Below are 18,652 nucleotides of genomic sequence, written 5' to 3'. Positions count from 1 at the left end.
ATTTAAAATGGATGATCAACTGTTGACTAGATTGGAGGGCAAACACATGAAAAACAGTAAATCTTGTGAGTCAAAGCTAGATTTAAAGTCTAAATGCAGCATCTCTAAATAAAAGAAAAAAAAGATACGAAAAACAGGCACCTTAATCAGAGCCTTAAAATTAGAGGGGGGAAATTCAATTATTCTCATCATGAAAATATAATCAAATTTTGTACTGACACTTCTCTGATCCACCAGTACCTCCAAAAACTAGTAATTAAAAAATAAATTTTATTTTGCTTGACAATGACCAGGAATCCATACATTACTGCCAAAGAAATGCCACCAGGGAGGCTGCATTTACAAAATCCTACTCTATAAGTTCTAGCAAAGGAAAGTTATGATTTATGGATATGGGTGGGCTACGGTTCCATGACACATTTCGGATAGAATCACCAAAGCTTTATAAAAAGTATTGAAACTCAAAAAAGAAATAAGACAAGTTAAATATAGAGATGAAATGTACAAAACAAATGAGCAGGCAAACTAAAAGTTCTTGAAAGTATTTTACTTCAAATTGAAAAATGAACAGCGTCCACTGTTCATAGCAAGATACACAGTATTCACGAATACAATGCTGGTCATTTGAGGAAATGTACACACCTCAATTTATCCTTCATGCTTTTTCTTTTAGAAAGATACTGTTTACCAAAAAGAAACATCAACGGTACAGGAAAAATTATTTTCCCAATAAATTTACGAAACCTAAGATTCCGAATGGAATCAAGATTATCTTCCCGCTACCACCACCTTAATATAAATCACATGCTTATTGGGACACTAACACCACACCCTAAGAGTATGGTGCCTTTCGACAATGAGGGCGACCCTTAAAAAGAACTTCAGTGTGGCCCATGTAACATGGATTTCTGCAAGGATTGAGTATCTGAAATAGGCAGCTAATACTGGATTTAATATTATTTCATAAATAATTGTTCCCTTAGCAGTAAACATCAGTCTACACATTCACAATAGTACTACAAAATAAATACTGTGATTATGCATAACATGTCTTGACAAACCAGTTTCAAAAAACAAAAGCTTGACATCTTGATAAAAATTGTGATCTGAATAAAACGTGACTCTAAAATTTAAAACACTGTCAAAATAACATCACATTTAAAATACTCCACAGTTTACACAAGTATTATGAGTTTCCGGGTTTAGAACACATTTTTCAATGAATTAAAATACGAACATACTTAAAATGTTAGTTTCAGTGATGACATCAGTTTTGGTCTTACGTTATCATTATTTTCTTTGTAAAAAAAATTGCACTAAGTGTCCATTAATGGTCTGATTGGTCTTATTTCATCAATGTATATAAAAGAAATTCCTAAAAGCTAATAGTAAAATAAAGAAATATATATGTGTGGCTGTCTGTATATATTAATTTCATCTAAAAATGGCTGTATTTAACAGAGCCACAAATGCTAGTACTACACATGAGCTTTCACCTTGAAAAGGAAGCATTTTTAAATGTCACTTACATTCTACTATATCAAGTATTTCCACCTGAATTTCAAACTCAACCTGTGATGAATAACAATTATATATCTCATTTGCACTCAAAGCTGGCCATGACCAAAATTTACCAGTATGATTGCAACAAGCCAATGTTTTAAAAAAGTTTTAATTCAAGGTGATAATTCCATGAAAGGAGAGGATAAAGAATGAGATGACAAGTAGTATTTGGTCTTAATAAGGCAATACAAAATAGATCCATTATCAAAGACCATTTAATTTTTAAAGATAAACAATACCAAAAACAAAAGTATAAGAAAATATCTTTTCTAAGTATGATTTAATTAAAGCTGTTTACAGTCATTCTCTCCCACAGTAGTTAAGCATGAATTGTAAAATGAATGAAAGAGGAGTCAAACAAGCACACTCAGCACACAGGTTCAGAGGAGCCAGCATGCAAACATCCGGGAAAGTCGAGATTTCACTGCAACAAGAATGGGACAAGACTTGGGGTATTTTCTCTAGGGTTTCTTTTTTTCTTTTTTAAATATTGGGGGGGGGGGAGAAAGACTGCAAAGTAAACAAACACAAAGTCTTGTACTTGCCCAATTGCTCGAGACAACAGCACTATAGAAAACAGTTGTAAGTTAATTCTCAGAGATGACGGGAGGGGTTTTCAGTGTCTGCACAAAAGTACAAGTACTTTTCATTTTACAAAATAAAATAAATGTCATTTGCCACCATAAACCCTTTCTTTAGAGAGAGAAAAAAATTTTGCAGCAGTTCACAAGGGTTCTAGCAAATCATCCCAATGCCAATCATTTTCTCATATATAGATATTAAGATGGAATTTCAGATTATTTTTCAAACTAATCCTGAGAAAAATCTGTTGACAGTTTAAACAGTAATGTTATGTAAAAAGTATTAACAAATCCACTATTACAAATATCAATTTCCTATATGGTTTTCTCTCTCTCACACACTTTATATATATATACACTCACACACACAATAAAATGGTAAATTTATGCAAAATATTAAAACAAAATAAAACATGCACAGATCACGTTCTTCTTTGGACTCTGGACTTCCTATTATATACTTTTGTTTTTTCTTCCCCATCCCGTTTTCTGAAACTGTTGTTTCTATCACTCTACCCACACTGAACACTAGTCCCTAGAGCTCTGCACATAGCCAATGAGAAATATATTTATTTTACATTCAAGCTTAAAATCTTAAAATGACCCTGTTGTAGCATATGATTTTTCACATGAGCAGCCTTTCCCTACCCACCCACCCCCTTTTTCTGCTTGCTTTTCACTTTTGCAGTTGTCAGTCTTCATGATCCATTCTGTGGCGAGCTGGGAAAAAACACAGTTGCTAAATCAACATCTGAACAGTGTAAGGCTCCTGCATGTCTCCCAGGGGTCCCTACCCGAGTGTCCTGAGCAGGAGGTCGTTGTACACGAACACAGTCCTTTACAGAATGCTGACTATCTACAAAGGTGTGAGAGGGGCGCATCCCGCTTGTGTTTCCTCTTCTTGCCATGGTAGGGCTGATTATTCGATTTGCCTTGATGTGGCTTGTTTGTCATTAAGGAACCATGGCTTGTTTGCGTTGAACCCTGGAAGCCTTTGCTGGAAGAACGAAAGAGTCTTGCTGCTCCATGCTGCAGGAAAGAAAAACAGTCAAAGAGACAGACACCGGGGTGGCAGATGAAGCAAACACTCAGAAGAACTCAGGGGAACTTTCCAACTGGCAAGATGCTGAATAGGACGTTAAGCTACTGACCCATGAGTTATCAAATACAGCTTCTGAGACAGATGAGGTTCATTCTTTTGAGCTCTAATACTTCCACAGTATGTTTTCATGGAAATCTTGAAAAGCCTAATATGTGAACATTTTCTTAAGGAATCTATCAGCCCATGTGCCACACAATAAAGGCCCTTTTGGAAGGCACAGCTAGTGGGTGGCGTGTGCAGGTGTGTCATCAGCTGATGGCTGTTCGTGGAGCTTTCTCTTTCGGCCTGTCTCCTATTAGCCCTGTCACCTTCAACGCTATTTCTAAATGAGTTTGGGTTTGGTGTATACAGCTAAGGTTATATAGGTAAAGTGGATTCTCCAAGTCAAATCAGACATGAGCTTTATCTCTACTGCCAAGAAAGAGGCCTTTGCCGATGTTCCGCGCTGTGCTCTGAGAGGGTGGGATGACCTGAGGCCAGAGCCTTCTAGCAAACTGGCTTCTTCCTCCCATTCCCATGTACTTCTCCTGGTGATACAGTAATCTCAGATACCTGAAAAACGTAGACTACACGATCTCTGTAGCTTTCCAACATCAAAGCTAATGCTAATCAAGTGACCAAGACTGACCTGAGCACTTCCTCACAGATTATTAAGTACTGAATATTAAAAAGGACTGAATATTGAAACAGAAAAAGGACATGCTATCTCCGGGGATGCACGAGTGTCATGAGCTCCTGCAAAAGCATCGTGTGAGTCTACTTCATGAATGACTGAAGCCTTTCTATAGCTGCTTATGGTTTGCTTCTGAATCTGTAAAAAGGCCTGCTGGTTGGGGCTTCGGCTACGTTACAATAGTGTTTTAGATGATCCTCACTGAAAATACTGTTATGCTTGGGAATCTCTTAAAGTAAAATAGGTTTGCTTTTTACGCTAGTTTTCTTCAAAGACATCGTTTAAATTATTTACATGAGAAAGTCTACATATTTTGCATTCACTGCTGACAGTTAAAAATACAAAATGCACGCACCTGAGATTTGTTGGTGCTGTTGGCTGTGTTACTGGGTTGGGTGCTCTGCACTCTCCCCACTGCCTGAGAGGACTCCGAGGGCACGTCTTGTGACCCCACGCGGTTCCCAGTGGATGGACGGCAGAGCAGCTGTTTCGGGGTTTTGCATGGTGTCGCATCAGAATCCTGACACAAGTGACACGAGTTATAAAGTAGCATATTAATACTCTAGATATTCAATATTAAGAACGGACGACAATTTCAGCTAAGCACTCTCTGGATTACATTTCAAACATCTGGAAGTTAAAGGAAGCACACTGAGGCAACTGCTGAATAAAAATGTTCCCCTAAACATTTAAAGTGACGTATTTTGTCAGAGTGCACCGGTTCATTGTCAAACCCACTGCCCTTATCGGAGCTTGTTTACCAATCTTGAAGGAGTGTGCAGATGTGCAGGGGTATTTCCATTTCCAGTGCCATAAATTGAACCGTGGTTTAATGCACGGGACTTGGTCAAGAATGACGTCCTAGTTCCGGGTTAAATGCCTTCAGTCGAACACAAAATCAGTGGTCTAAGAGGCTCACTCTCTGAGAACTTGTGATTGCAAACCAGTGTGGGGATATGGTGTCCCCGGGAAAATGGCCGCGCCCCCATCTGTTTTACACTGCTGAGGGCGTGGACGATGCTACTTCTCAGGTGTCTACATTTGCCCTCCTACCCTACTTTGCATTTTGGAATCACAAACTCTCAGCCCCTCATCCTCCTCGGAGGCCAGATCTGCTTCTGGCCCCGTGTTGGTAACATCCAGCGCAGCAGTCTATTCTCTGCAGCACTGCTCTGGGAACAAAAAGGCACACAAAGAACCTGCAGCTGAGGACATATGAGTTCGTAATGACTCGTGATCATTTTGAACAACATGTAATAGTGCTGCTTATGTATTTGGATTGCTTCTTGTCATACACTTTACTGATGTCAAAATTCATTTGAGATCTCAATTAAATCAACTCAAATTAGGTTGATAAATAAATGTTTCTGTAGATGCAATGGCCAGTTATAATCCATTCAGGACAAAGATAGGAATTAGATTATTGGTTACCCGGGATGGGAGGAAGTCGAGTTGAGAGAGACTGCTAACAGGCATAAGGTTTTTTGGTGGGGGTGGCAGCAGAAATGCTCTGAGATTCAATAGTGGTGGTGGCTGCATTGTGAACATATTAAAAGTAAATAAATTGTATACTTAAAAAATAGTAAATTTTATATGAATTATATCAATTTTAAAAAGTTCAATCAGAAAGCTCACTACTTTGAGTTTTAAAAGGTTTCCACAAAAGCACACATAATTAAAAAACACACATACTACATGATTCCATTTATATAAAATTTTGGAACAGACCAAATGAATCTATAGCATTAGAACATATTAACAATACATGTCCCTAAGAATGAGATTGGGCTTCACTAGGAAGGATCGTCAAAGAGTTTTCTGTAGCAATACTTTGTCTCTTGTTAGGGCTTTCAATCACACATATATAGACAGCTGATAAAATTCGGTGAATGTAAAGATGTATCTATTTCTTCCTCATATGTCAATTTTATATCAAAAGTAAAACTTCAGTTATTAAGCTCTAGTTAAAGCAAGTTGTGGTATTTCAGAGATGTACTGATGTGTGTGATTTACTTTAAAATGTGTCAATGAATAAAATTAAGAAGAGATGAACAGAGAAGCAACTTAAACATTAATGGTGGAATCAAGTGATGGGTAGATGGATGTTCATTAAAATTCTTTTGCCTTTGCTGTATGTTTGAATATTTTCAAAATAAAACATCAGGGGAAAGTAATGCTTATTAAAATCTCCCCAGGAGCTCCTACTTATTTCTAGCCCCAATTCAAGAACATTTATTTCTTATGAGATGGACCTGCTTGATATTCACCCTCATGAACAGATCACTGAAGATATCAGTCTACAGCAAATTGTGGGGAAGAGAGTAGATGGTGCCCAGCTACCAAAAAGAATAGCACCTGTGGTCTTAAAAGGTCATAAGGCATCAACTAAGTCCACATGAAAGAAGCACACCAGCCTGTGTGATCTCCAAAAATGACAAATAACAAAATCAAAATACTATAGAGGGAAAGATGGCAAAATGTAAATTGGGAACACCCAGTTTATAGAAGGCTGTGGAAGACAGTGGGATCCCAAAATCCACCTGCAGAGGATCAAGTCAGATTAAGCCTCTGGCAGATCTCTTCTGGCCACAGCCGAGGGATGTGACCAGCCTTAGGAACCAGGTTATGTATTGTAAGCTTGCTTATGGTGGCTGGTACTACAATATAATGACATGGTCATTTCATCTCCTCATGACCCATACTGGATTTGTTCTAGGTTTAAATATTCCTTGCTTGTTTCTCCACAGAGGTTTACTCTCTAGCTTATTTCAGTATTACCTGTGGTCTTTTCTTTCTTCCTTCAAATACACACACACGGTTTATGAAGCACAGAAGAGGTGCATGTATGTATGTATGTATACAGACAATAATTGGCATGGCAGCTTATTGGAGACAGGGCAGGGGAGGCGTTAGAGGGTAACTGGGGAGCAAACAATGAATACAGGAGGGGAAGGATGTACTAGAACTGATTGTGGTGATGTACATGTACAACTTTCTTTTAAAAAACAACTGAACTATGGAAGTATATGATATGTGAATTTTATCTCAATAAAACTAAAAAAAGATTAAAACTAAAGAAATTTATATAAGAAAAAAAAGCTACACATATTAAAAACTATTAAATTGGTACACAGTTTGACAAGTACAGTCTTAAAAATAACAAAATTAATACAGTTTAGCAAAAAACAGAAAGCCCAAGAACACAAGAGAAAATAAGTTAGGCTTGTACCTCTAGGCAGAGGTAACCCAGCAACAGAACTCCTGGACTTAAAGGTTTAGAAAGTTGTGCTGTTAATACTTACTACATCACTAGAGCTGGACTGCGTGGCAGAAGAGGAAGACACTGGACCTGATGAAGAGTTTGAAGAGTGTTTACTAAGAGATTCCGAAGTTTTACTTCTACATTTTCCAAGGGCTTCATTTTCTTCAGACAGATTATTATTACATTTATCTAACTGCTGAGTATCTACTATCAAGGTAACACCATTTCCTGAAAGAGTGGCAAAAGATTGGAAAACGTTTCTTCCCATTAAACGCATACAATATAGAAAGCCTCTAATACTCGGTCAATCAATTAAATGTTTAAAATCTTACCATTGCACGAAGGGGCAGGCCTATTCTGCAAACCCCACTGCTTTGATATCCAATCTCTGTATGTGGCAACTTCATCCGTTACTCTAATTATTCTACCTAATATGCTGCATGTTTAAAACAAAAGGGGGAGGGGCAACATTAATTTGACGATCAAAAGCCACAACCAATCTTGACACAACAGACTGATTTTAGCTAAAAGTTTACCTCTCCGTTTCATTGTTGGGATAGTACTTTGCGATTGGTGATACGGCATGACTCAACACAACGTAGGCATAATCAAAAGCCTGTTTTACTTGCATGGCCCCATATGAACTCCTTCCAACATCATTACCTTAAAAGAAACGTACATATAAAATGGTATTCCAACAAACAAAATTCATTAATTTTCTTTTTTTAAGTAAGCTTGACCAAGTGCCTAACGTGGACTAAATGTGCATGAACTGTCTTCAGTTATAAAATGAAAATTCAGCCTTCAGCAGAGGTGATAAATATTCCTGTAAGAGCTGCATCTGAAGACTAGACTTTCGGTTGTGCCCATCGTTCTTCAGTCTCTGAGTTTCTATCATGCAATATTTTATTATGGCATAAAAATTGCCTAAAATGTACTTTGACCCAGTAGGAATGATCGTATATATAAACAAATACCTGCCTGTTCTCTCCTAAGAGTAAAACCAATATAAATTGCAAAAATCTTTTTTCTTTTTGTGTTACTATTAACTACATAGATATTGTTTCCACCAGATTAAGAGGTCCTAAAAAACAAGACATTTCAGGAGCTATCTTGAAGCACAATGCTGTCTGTGATAGGACAATATCTATTCGCATACAATGAAATCTAATCAATACAACTATTATTCAAATTCATGCATCAATCATGAAAGGTAGTAATGTAGAAATTAAAGAATTCTAGCAACGTCTTCAGTCTTAAATTGATCAAACAGGCAATCAAGATGCATTGATATTTATTGATAATCCCCAGCTATGGGAATGTAAGAGCTGGAAACAAAGGAGAAGGTACAGTAGTCAGATAATCTGGTCCTGGTGACAGAAATGAAGCTGGAGATCGCATGATGTAATTTTGTAAGACCAATGACTCCTCTACTGCGAATACTGTTTTATCAGCAATAGAAACAATGGCCTGCTATACAAGTAGACTTCTGACAGACTACACAGAAATCAAATTCACTACATCTCTAGGATGAAAACCTAGAGAAGCTCAATATCAGAGGCTAAAGCAAGGTCAGGAGCCAACTGTGGACCAGGCTATCAATTGCTCACGTGAAAGTTCAGGTTGAAGTTGGAGAAAATTAAAATAAGTCCATGAGAGCCCAAATACAACCTTGAGTATCACACCTGACTTCAGAAAAGATCTCAAGAACAGATTTGCTACATTGCATACTAATGGCGGAAGACTTGCTGAGCTGTGGGAGGACATCAAGACCATCATTCCTGGAAGAAGCAAAAGGTCAGTAAAAAGGCGGGAAAGCATGAAAAGATCAAAGTGGGTGTCAGAAGAGACTCGTGAACTTGCTCTGCATCTTAGAATATGTAAGGCAAGTGGAAGAAATGAAGTATGAGGGCCGAAGACAACAATTCAAAGGGCAGCTCAAAGGCAAACTAAAATATTATAATGAAGGGTGCAAAGACCTAGAGTTAAAAAAACCAAAAGGAAGCACACAATCTGCACACCCGAAAGAACTGAAAGAACTCAAGAAAAAGTTCAAGTCTCAAGTGGCAACATTAAAAGATCCTAGCTGGAGAAAATACACAGTCACTGTACCAAAAAGAACCAGCCGGCATTCCATCTTCCATCACTTCAGGAGGTAGAATATGGCTCTGAGGGAATACCAAGAGAAGTGTTTCAACAAGTTGACGAAGCCAGGGAAGCACTTACGTAGCTCTGGCAGGAAACTTTAAAGATAGCTACTTGGCCAACTGACTGGAAGAGATCCATATTTGTACCCATTCCAAAGAAAGGTGACTCAACAAAATGTTCAAATCATAGAACAAAATGATTAATGTCACAAAATTCTGAAGATCAACCAGCAGCAGTTACAACAGTACATTGATAGGGAGCAGCCCGTGGTTCACGGCAGATTTATAAAAGGAAGTGGAGCAACGGATAGCACTGCTTCGTCAGCCGGCTCGTGGCTGAAAGCAGAGAATACCAGAAAAATGGATCCTTGTGTTCGATTCACTATACCAAGGTATTTGACTGTGTGGATCATAACAAACTATGGATAGCCTGGAGAAGAAGGGGAATTCCAAAACACGCCATCATGCTCATGGAGAAACTGCACGCGAGCCGAGAGGCAGTTGTGTAAGGAGAACAAGGGACTACGGCATGGTTTTAAATCGGGACAGGTGTGTGTAGGGTTGCCTCCTCTAACTATATCTGCGTGCTGAACAAATAACGTGAGAGAAGCTGAATTCAATGAAGATTATTGAGGCATTGAGGCTGGACGAAGGCTCACTAACAACCAGTCACACAACCTTGCGTGCTGAAAGTCAGGAGAACTTGAAGTACTTGCTGATGAAAATCAAGGAGTGCAGTCTTTCGTATAGACTACCACATGACATACAGAAGACCAAAATCCTCACAACGGTACCACTGGGTAACATCATAATACATGGAAAAGAGATTGAAGTTGCCAAGGATTTCATCTTTCTTGGATCTATATCCAATGCTCATGGAAGCAGCAGTCAAGAGATCAAAGGACACATTGTATTGGGTGCATGTGCTGTACAAGACTGTTGAAAAGCAGGGAGGTTCTATTGAGGACTAATGTGAGGCCGACCCTGGCCATGGTGGTGTCAATTTCCTCACATGCATGTGAAAGCTGGACACTGAATAAAGAACACCGGAGAAACTTCAAAAGTATCACGGGTTGCCCCCCGCCCCCCCCCCCCAAATCAGTCTGTCTTGGAAGAAGTACAGCCAGAATGCTCCTTAGAGACAAGGATGGTAAGACTTCATCTCAAGTACTTTGGACATGCTGTCAGAAGAGTCCAGTACCTGAAGAAGGTCATCATATTTGGAGAAGTGGAGGGGCAGTGAAAAGAGGGCTCTGGAAGAGATAGATTGACAATAGGTTTAATATAACAATAATAAGCTGCAATGAGAGGTTCAAGTACAAGAAGAACCGGGAGGATGGCACAGGATCAGGCAGCCTTCTGTTCTGCTGTACACAGGTCACTATGAGTTAGAATCGACTCGACAACACCTAACAGAAAACAAGGAAGTCCCATCTGAAAAATGGTGACTGTCCTATGTACACTGCCTCTGCATAGAGCAGGCACTTAGTGGATATTTCCTGGACGAACAAACACACAAAACTGTTAATGTGATAAGATCGCTCAATAAACCAGAAAAGAACCCCTAGACAACCAGCATTTCTCCCTTTCTGAGTTCATACATTAAAGGAAATGATTAAAAAGCATTTACATTGGAGTCTAATAATGCAAAGTCTAAAATTTTTACAATTATATCAGAATTAAAAATATGTCCAGAAAAACTGAGATACGAGCAAGCAAAAAGGTGCAGTTGCTGGGTGCTGTTGAGGTGACTTGAGAGACCCAATGTACAACAGACAGAAACACTGCCTGGCCCTCCACCGCCCTCACGGTGATGGCTGGGCTTGAGCCCATATTGCTGCTGAAGGGAAATACAGAAAGGAATTTTTCTTTTTCCTTTTCTCTTCACTTCCGAGACAACATCAATTTGGAAAAGGCGCAGGGAGACTTTACAAAAATAAAAAGCAAAGAAAGGATTCAAAAGAAAAAAACATCTCCTTGAACCCTTTTGCTTATGAATCCAGGAATATGTCACAATGCTCATTACTTCTGAGAGTTTTCCAGTGATCATACTAACGTCCCACTGACAACTGGTTAGGCTAATGAGCAATAATAATATAGGGAGAAGAAATCTTTACACTGAAGATGCACACAAACCCACTCAGGCCTATTCCCCTTTGTTTCTAAGAGTTGAGTGGCTTCTACTTCTATCGGGAGTAAGGCATTTCCGTTCAAAGTAAAGTGAAATACTAAAACACCCTCTCATTCCATGCCCACCAATTTACCTAATTTTAATACCTGGTTGTAAAGGATCTTCAATATAAAGCATGGATGGTCTGTAGCCATCGAGCATATTTTTCTGTACTTCATCTTTGGCTACATACGAACCACCATCTTTTATCCGAATGCCAGTCTTTAAATAATTGAAGTGTCGTCCATATAATTCAAAAAATTCTATTAAGAGAACACCATAATTTGTATTTGGAATGCAAGCATCTTCCCTGGGATGTAACTAAAACAGAAAAGGAAAAAAAAAAATAAATAAAAGGAAGAAATCATGTTAACTTTTTTTCTAAATTATTATAGAGGGAGGGATATAAATAACATCCTAAGTCAATATTGTTTCAGCTCTGCAAAGTCTAGCAGCCAAAAGGAAAGGGGTAATAGTTTCTCAACAGATAATGGGATAATAGGGCTGGACTGTTTTCATAGACAATATGAAAGCTCCAGGGGAGGTATGAAGTTGGTAGAGAGGATTTTTACAGATGAATTTGATGGCTGCTCAGGACGCTGACATGCTCTTAGCCCCACACACCAAAGAGAAGTCACGGGTGAGTCAGGCAGCGGACAACACAGTACCACATAAATATGCTTTTATACTAAGCATTCTAGTTCAGGTGGTTAAGTACAAGGTTAGTTGCTTAGAAAGCTTTCTTGCTCTTTTAATTTTGGGGCCTTTATACTATTACTTAAATTTACAAAAAAGCAAACCGTACCTTTGCATGTTAAAGTCTGCAGTGAAAAGTCTCAAAAGTATCAGAACATAAGAGGATTAAAAGCAAAATTCTTAATCATTTAAAAACATTATTCAATAATAATTTATTTAAAATGATTTATTATTTTTTCAATTATTGAGGTTAAGGTGAAAAGCCATTAAGTGATCAAGAAAAGCATTCCACTTAAGATTTTGGGTTAAACGCTTCTCAACGTTTTTTCTAGTATACCTACCATAATATATACTATTATAACTTACCTGAAGGAAACTGACTGCCATTAAAAAGAGACTATAAGAACCAATTCCACCTGTAAAAACTTCATTAAGGTCCCTCTGTAATAAGAATTGTTTCAGTACTAAAACCAAGTAGGGTAATACAGGATATTTCTGAAAAAGAAATAAAAATGTATTTTTGGTAAATTCTCCTGTGAGTAATAACTCTAGGCATAAACAGGGGCATTGATTTATTTCTGTATTCTAAAATAAATTTAGTGGAGATATGCAATATGCTTACATTTCTATTTTAAGAGTAAGTTATTAAAAAGTAAGAACCAAACAAAGCCATTGTCAGTGAGTCTATTCCAAGTCTGAGCAGCCGCACAGGGCAGAGCAGCATTAACCCCTTGGGTTTCTGAGGCTCCAGATCTTTCCAGGAGCAGAAGCGTCACCTTTTTCACTACAAAGACTGGTAACCTTTCGGTTAGCAGCCCAATGGGATGCAATGATTCCAGAGCACTATACAAAATTAAGCTATAATTATGTGAAGGTTTTCTCCCTAGTATTTACGTCTCCTGCCATATATGCATGACTAGTACAACCCGAGCCCTCACTAAGGAATGGAAACACTGGATATTTCCTTGATGACATTCATTGTGAACATCACTATGCAGTAATCATTTCGAAACAGGTAGTAGAAATAGTACAAGAACAAAGGTTCCTAGCGTGCTAACGCACTAACTACAGCAGTGGAATTTAAAGAATGGCTGTTTTTAGGGGTTACAGACGAGGGTTCTTTATTCTACTTTGTCCACGAACAGGGGCGGCCCTGCTGCTTGTCTTCCTGGTCTTCACAGAGACACGCCTTCCGTGTTTCACAGAGGAGGCAGAGCGGGCAAGTACGCATGGGTTCTTTCCAGCTCGAGGCAAGCGAAACCCTACAGCCATTACCTCTAATGGTGACATTGCTAATGATTTCTATTTGCTTCTTTATACTTAGTATGCTTTCTGCCTACTCCTTCCATTAAAAGGTAAAAGGACTATATTTTTGCATGTCATGTCAAAGCAAGCAAGCATGGGAAGGAAAAATCACGTCTGAAGAAATAAGTATTTTTAAATATTATAGTTGAAGTTAGAAATAGTCTCTTTAAAGGTCAGCTAAACAAATGTTCAACAGATTAATGTGCATATACCCTTTGACCCGTCAATTTCACTTCCTGGAAATTTCCTAAAAACATTTTTTGCAAGCGTAAATAAAGATGCAGCTCTGGCAGGATGTTCACCACAGCCGTTTTTTTTATAACAGCGGAAACACTGGAAAAGAAGAGAAATTCTCTTCAGGGTTTCTGGAACTGTAAATCTTCACGGCAGCAGAAAGCCTCGTTTCTTTCCCGAGGAGCCGCTGTTGAGTTTGAAGCCCCACCTGGAGGCCGGCAGCTCATTCTGTGTAGCCCACGGTGGTAACACCGCCCTATTTACATACCAGGGCTGCTAAACAAATCGATACATCTGCAGAAAGGGCTAGGGAGTAGCCGGTAAAAAGAATAAAGTAACCTGTATAAGTATCAAGTTAAAAAAGTAATGTGTAGGAGTCTGGGTGGGAAGATAGTCAAGTGCTTGACTATAGCTAAACGGTTAGGAATTCAAACTACCCAAGGGCGCCCTGAAAGACAAGCCCGCAGGTTTGACTCCACAAGGTCAGCTTTAAAAACCCTCTGTAGCTCAGTTCTACTATGCAGAAAACATACGTCTTTTATGTTATTCTTTTATATATATAAAAATCATTTTGTTGAGGGCTCTAAAAATCCACATATCAATTGTATCAAGTGCATTTGTACATATGTTGCCATCATCATTTTCAAAACATTTTCTTTCTACTTGAGCCCTTGGTATCAGCTCCTCTTTTTTTCCCCTCACCCTAGTGAACCCCTGATAAATCATTAATTATTATTATTTTCATATCTTACACCATGCGCTGTCTCCCTTCACCCACGTTTCTTCCTTCCTTCCTTCCTTCCTTCCTTCCTTCCTTCCTTCCTTCCTTCCTTCCTTCCTTCCTTCCTTCCTTTCTAAATACCTTTATTGGGGGCTCTTACTTTTGTTATCACAATCCGTACATTCCTCCAATGTGTCAAGCACATTCGCACATGTGCCGCCATCACCATTTTCAAAGCTCTCTCTTCCCACTTGAGCCCCTGAAATCAGCTCCCCATTTCTTCCCCTCCCTCCCCCGCCCACCTTCTCACAAGCCCTTGATAAGGTATAGATTATTTTTCTATATCACCCACGGTTGCCTCGGGTTGCGGGGCATGAGGGTTTCTACATCAATCATTGTAATAGATTCCCCCCTTCTTCCCCCAATATGTTACTCTCTTATGTATTTAAAATTTTCAAAATAGGATAGACAAGTCAAAGAAAAAAAATGTTGGTGGTAGTACATTTTGAAAGTTGATCTAAGCAAAAAGAAAAAAGAGTTGTTCTAAGCATCTAAGGTGTTGAAAATGACTAGCTTTTCAATATTCCATTATATTGTCAAATTTCTTATCAAGCATATTATTTTCAATTTTAAAATATTTCTTTTCTGGGAAAAGATGCTTATACATACATTTAACCCCACAAAGAGAATTGGATTATGGATAATATTTCTTTGCCTGCTTTTCTGTACTCTGTGCATTTATACAATATGATAGAGTAAATTTTTTGAGCCAAAGAGAAATTGTAGCACTGCTAAAGAAAAAAAAAAAAGATTGTGACTGGGTAGAAAAGATATTCGACATAAACCAGTTAAAGTTTTTAGTTTAGCGAGAAAAGGCTGTCACCTGTGTTTAAAAGATGTGAAATGTTCTGAAAATGATATTGGTAAATTTTCCTCTATCTTGGAAGAAGACAAAACAAATAACAATAGACATCAAATCATACCAAGATAAAAATCAGGACGCCAGCAGGAACCAACTAATAGACATGTATATGATGTTGGGATGAAAAGCCAAAACGCTTCCCTAAGGCGGTTCTTACATCTGACACCTCGAGATTGAAAACAGACAGGCATCAATTGTGCTGCACTGGTTGAGAGAACTTCTTTAAGAACTTTGTAGCCCTCAAGTCTCACCTGAGATCACATTACAAATCATTGGTAATTACAAGCAGGTTCTAGTAAATGGCGGTATGGTAAAGTAAGCAGCATTGGTCAGCAACAGGCAAATGCAAAGGTTTAACAAACTCTTTGAACACCATTAACCAACAGAATCTTCGAGCCAAATTACATTCCAAAAGTTCCATCCTGCAAACACTACAAGTTCTCTGACCTTTGTAAAATCTTTGATGAGGTCAGCCGCTCTCACACCATTCTGTACATTAAAGCTGATATCAACTTTCACTTCAGTAAAAGAATCTGTTAATTTAATAATAGGTACCTAGAAAGAGAACAATAGCATTAAACAATTTAAAGTAAGTGACAAAAACAGGATAAAAGATCACTAGATTTAGAGTCTAGACCTCTATTAGAAGGCTTAGAAATGCAGCCTTCTGTATACAATTCATTCCAGTTAACTGGGATGTCTATAGGCAATTTACATTATATTAGCATTTAACCTAAAAATATGCTTTAATAATTAAAACCTGCTTTATTTTCAAACTCTTAATTTTTTCATAAATACAAAATAAAATAGACTCACTATAAACTATAATAGAAATACCTATTTGGCTTATAGTGTTTCATATTTTTATACTATCTGCAATGAATACTGAGTGTGATAAAATCATGGATACATTTTCTAAAGAAGCGCTTCACCAGGATAAGTGAATTCATTTCACAGCTAAATTTTTAGATTCATAAGCACTGTGATATCAACAAAACCAAAAATAACACAACTGTGCTCACAAAATCAGATTTTAATTTTGTAAGTTTCATAGGTAAACAACTAAAGATTTTAAGATAGAATGTAAAGGGCATACAGTTGCTTTGTCAAGAACTTTCACAGAATCCTCATCTGCAACTTTATGTTTCCGAAGAGCTTCTTCAAGGGTCCACAGGGGCAGGTTCTCCCACTTCCCAAATACCACAAGATCTATGTCGCTGAACAAACACAAAAATAAGCTGTTTGAAGAAGCAGGTAAGTGCATTTGCTTTAGCTTACATCCAAGATTACGGATTTCAAATCAGTGAAATTAAAACCTGCATTTCACCATGCCCAATGGAGACGAAGGGTGTTTTATTGGTGATCTGGATTCTTCAGTGGGGAAATGGGAGGCACTGATCTTAATTAACTACCTTTTGCTGTTCACCAGTTCTCAGAATTCAGGCCTCCGGGAATTAATAGGGTGATTTTGAAAAAAGGAGATCCTCAAAAATTAATAATGCTTCCTTTGGGGCATGGTTTCTGATACTAAGCTTAAAGGATTTTCCTATATAAATGAGATTGCAAGTTAAAAATAATGTTAGGTCTGAAAAGCAAGATGCATTTCTAATATGCTACCATTTGTGTACAACAGGAAGAACACATACATACTTCCTTTTACATTCATAGAATCTATCTAGAATAATGTTCCAAAAATTGATAAGTGATTGCCTTCACAGAGGGGAATTGAGAAACACAGGTACGATGACAATTGTTCACTGTTAATTATTTTTTGTGCTTTCTCAAATCTGATCTATGTGAATTTATTTCTATTCCTAAAATTTAATTAAATATTTTTGGAAAAGAGATTCAGGGTTTTGCTGAAGCTCAGAATGTAAACAAAGAAAATTAATGGACTCCTAGCTGGGATGGGGCTTTAGGGGAATGGAAAGTTCTAAGAACTAGCCGCTTCAATACACTTAAAATAGTAAGAATAATAAGTTAGAGTGAAAGGAAGCAAATCAGGTCATGCAATGGAATGTTTTTCCTTCTCAAAGTTTTCACCCACGAGAAATATCACCATTCTTACGAGGGAATTCTCCCCGGAAGTGACTCAAGGTAGTCCTCGTTTGAAAAGGCTCCAAGCATGGATAAGCCTAAACGCAAGTTCAACTCACAGTGACCCAAAGGACAGAGTGAAATTGCCCCGTAGGGATTTCAAACTCTGCACACAAGCAGATTGCCACAGCTTTCTTCCTTGGAGTGGCCAGTGGGCTCAAGCCATCAGCCTTTTGGTTAGCAGTCAACCATGTAACCACTGTACCACCAGGCTTCCTATCTTAAAAGACCACGCCTTTCCTTAGGGCAGCATTTTGTACCTTGCATTTCTGGGTCTGGATGAGAGAATAGTATCCAGAAGTGTGCATTTTTTATTTTAAAATGAGACCTTATGTTCCACAGTACACCCACGAACCTCTACAGGTCTCCTGCCCAAGTACTTAACATTGTGCTAATGGGGCAAATGATGGAATACAGAGGTTCTCTGCAGGGTAGTTAAGTGCTAAAATTAGTGACTAACAGAGTCTATGGTTATGTACATATTCGCTTTTATATTAATCTGTATCACCCAGGACTTGATAAGATGATCTGTCTCAAGGTAATCCGAATAAAACACAGGTTAATAATTTTTTTTTTCAAGAGTCTGGTTGTTTTTGTTTCTGTAATTACATATTGTTTAATCAAAGTGAATACACTCTACAAATGTTAAATCCTTTGAGAGATTCACAAATGTACTAACCTTGTAGGTAAATACAGGCCCGTTTTAAAGCTTCCAAATATCTGGACCTGAAAAAGAAATGATTATATTAAGGGTATTTGACGAAAGTCACCCAAATGTGGGAGTTTGCTATCCTCTAGTGGTCATTTCCAGTACTACAACATATTTTATTTCCGACACCATGTTTTCACAGAATTGAAATCCTGTCTCATAGGTATGGGCATAGACAAAGACAACATATAAATATACCTATGAGCATCATATAGTATAAACTTTCAGGTTCAAATAGAAAATAGACTACACAGGAAACTTCTTAAAAGATTCAACGCACTAATGCTACTTTACAACACAGAAACATGCCTTTCACACGGATCTTACCGTGGACTTGTCATGTAAAACCTTCATTCATAAAATAATGTGAAATTCTTGTCACATTATGATACAAATCCTTAATCTTTGTCCTCTAAGCAAGATTCATCTCATAACTAAGTGAAGGTTAACCAAACCCATTGTCCTCAAAT

General features: G+C 38.0%; 1 protein-coding gene across 2 annotated transcripts in view; it reads right to left on the bottom strand.

The window, feature by feature from the left end:
• Positions 1-529: 529 nt before the first annotated feature.
• The window catches only part of TENT4B (terminal nucleotidyltransferase 4B), an 85,759-nt gene continuing 67,636 nt past the window's right edge, over positions 530-18,652 (bottom strand). Inside the window, exons 3-12 of one of the 2 annotated variants that reach the window (XM_075536844.1) lie at positions 18,153-18,199; positions 16,473-16,593; positions 15,824-15,931; positions 12,561-12,689; positions 11,606-11,819; positions 7,718-7,844; positions 7,514-7,617; positions 7,222-7,268; positions 4,275-4,439; positions 530-3,173 (exon numbers count right to left, since the gene is read on the bottom strand). In XM_075536844.1, the coding sequence (XP_075392959.1) occupies positions 2,997-3,173; positions 4,275-4,439; positions 7,222-7,268; positions 7,514-7,617; positions 7,718-7,844; positions 11,606-11,819; positions 12,561-12,689; positions 15,824-15,931; positions 16,473-16,593; positions 18,153-18,199 (1,239 nt within the window). In that variant the 3' untranslated portion in view covers positions 530-2,996. Of the gene's footprint in view, positions 3,174-4,274; positions 4,440-7,221; positions 7,410-7,513; positions 7,618-7,717; positions 7,845-11,605; positions 11,820-12,560; positions 12,690-15,823; positions 15,932-16,472; positions 16,594-18,152; positions 18,200-18,652 lie in introns of both variants that reach the window. The other variant, XM_075536843.1, reaches the window with a different exon arrangement.

The sequence above is a fragment of the Tenrec ecaudatus genome, chromosome 18 (assembly GCF_050624435.1).
Source record: "Tenrec ecaudatus isolate mTenEca1 chromosome 18, mTenEca1.hap1, whole genome shotgun sequence".
Classification (NCBI taxonomy): domain Eukaryota; kingdom Metazoa; phylum Chordata; class Mammalia; order Afrosoricida; family Tenrecidae; genus Tenrec; species Tenrec ecaudatus.
The sequence above is the reverse complement of the archived record's forward strand: the minus strand, read 5'-3'. Positions and strand labels throughout refer to the sequence as shown.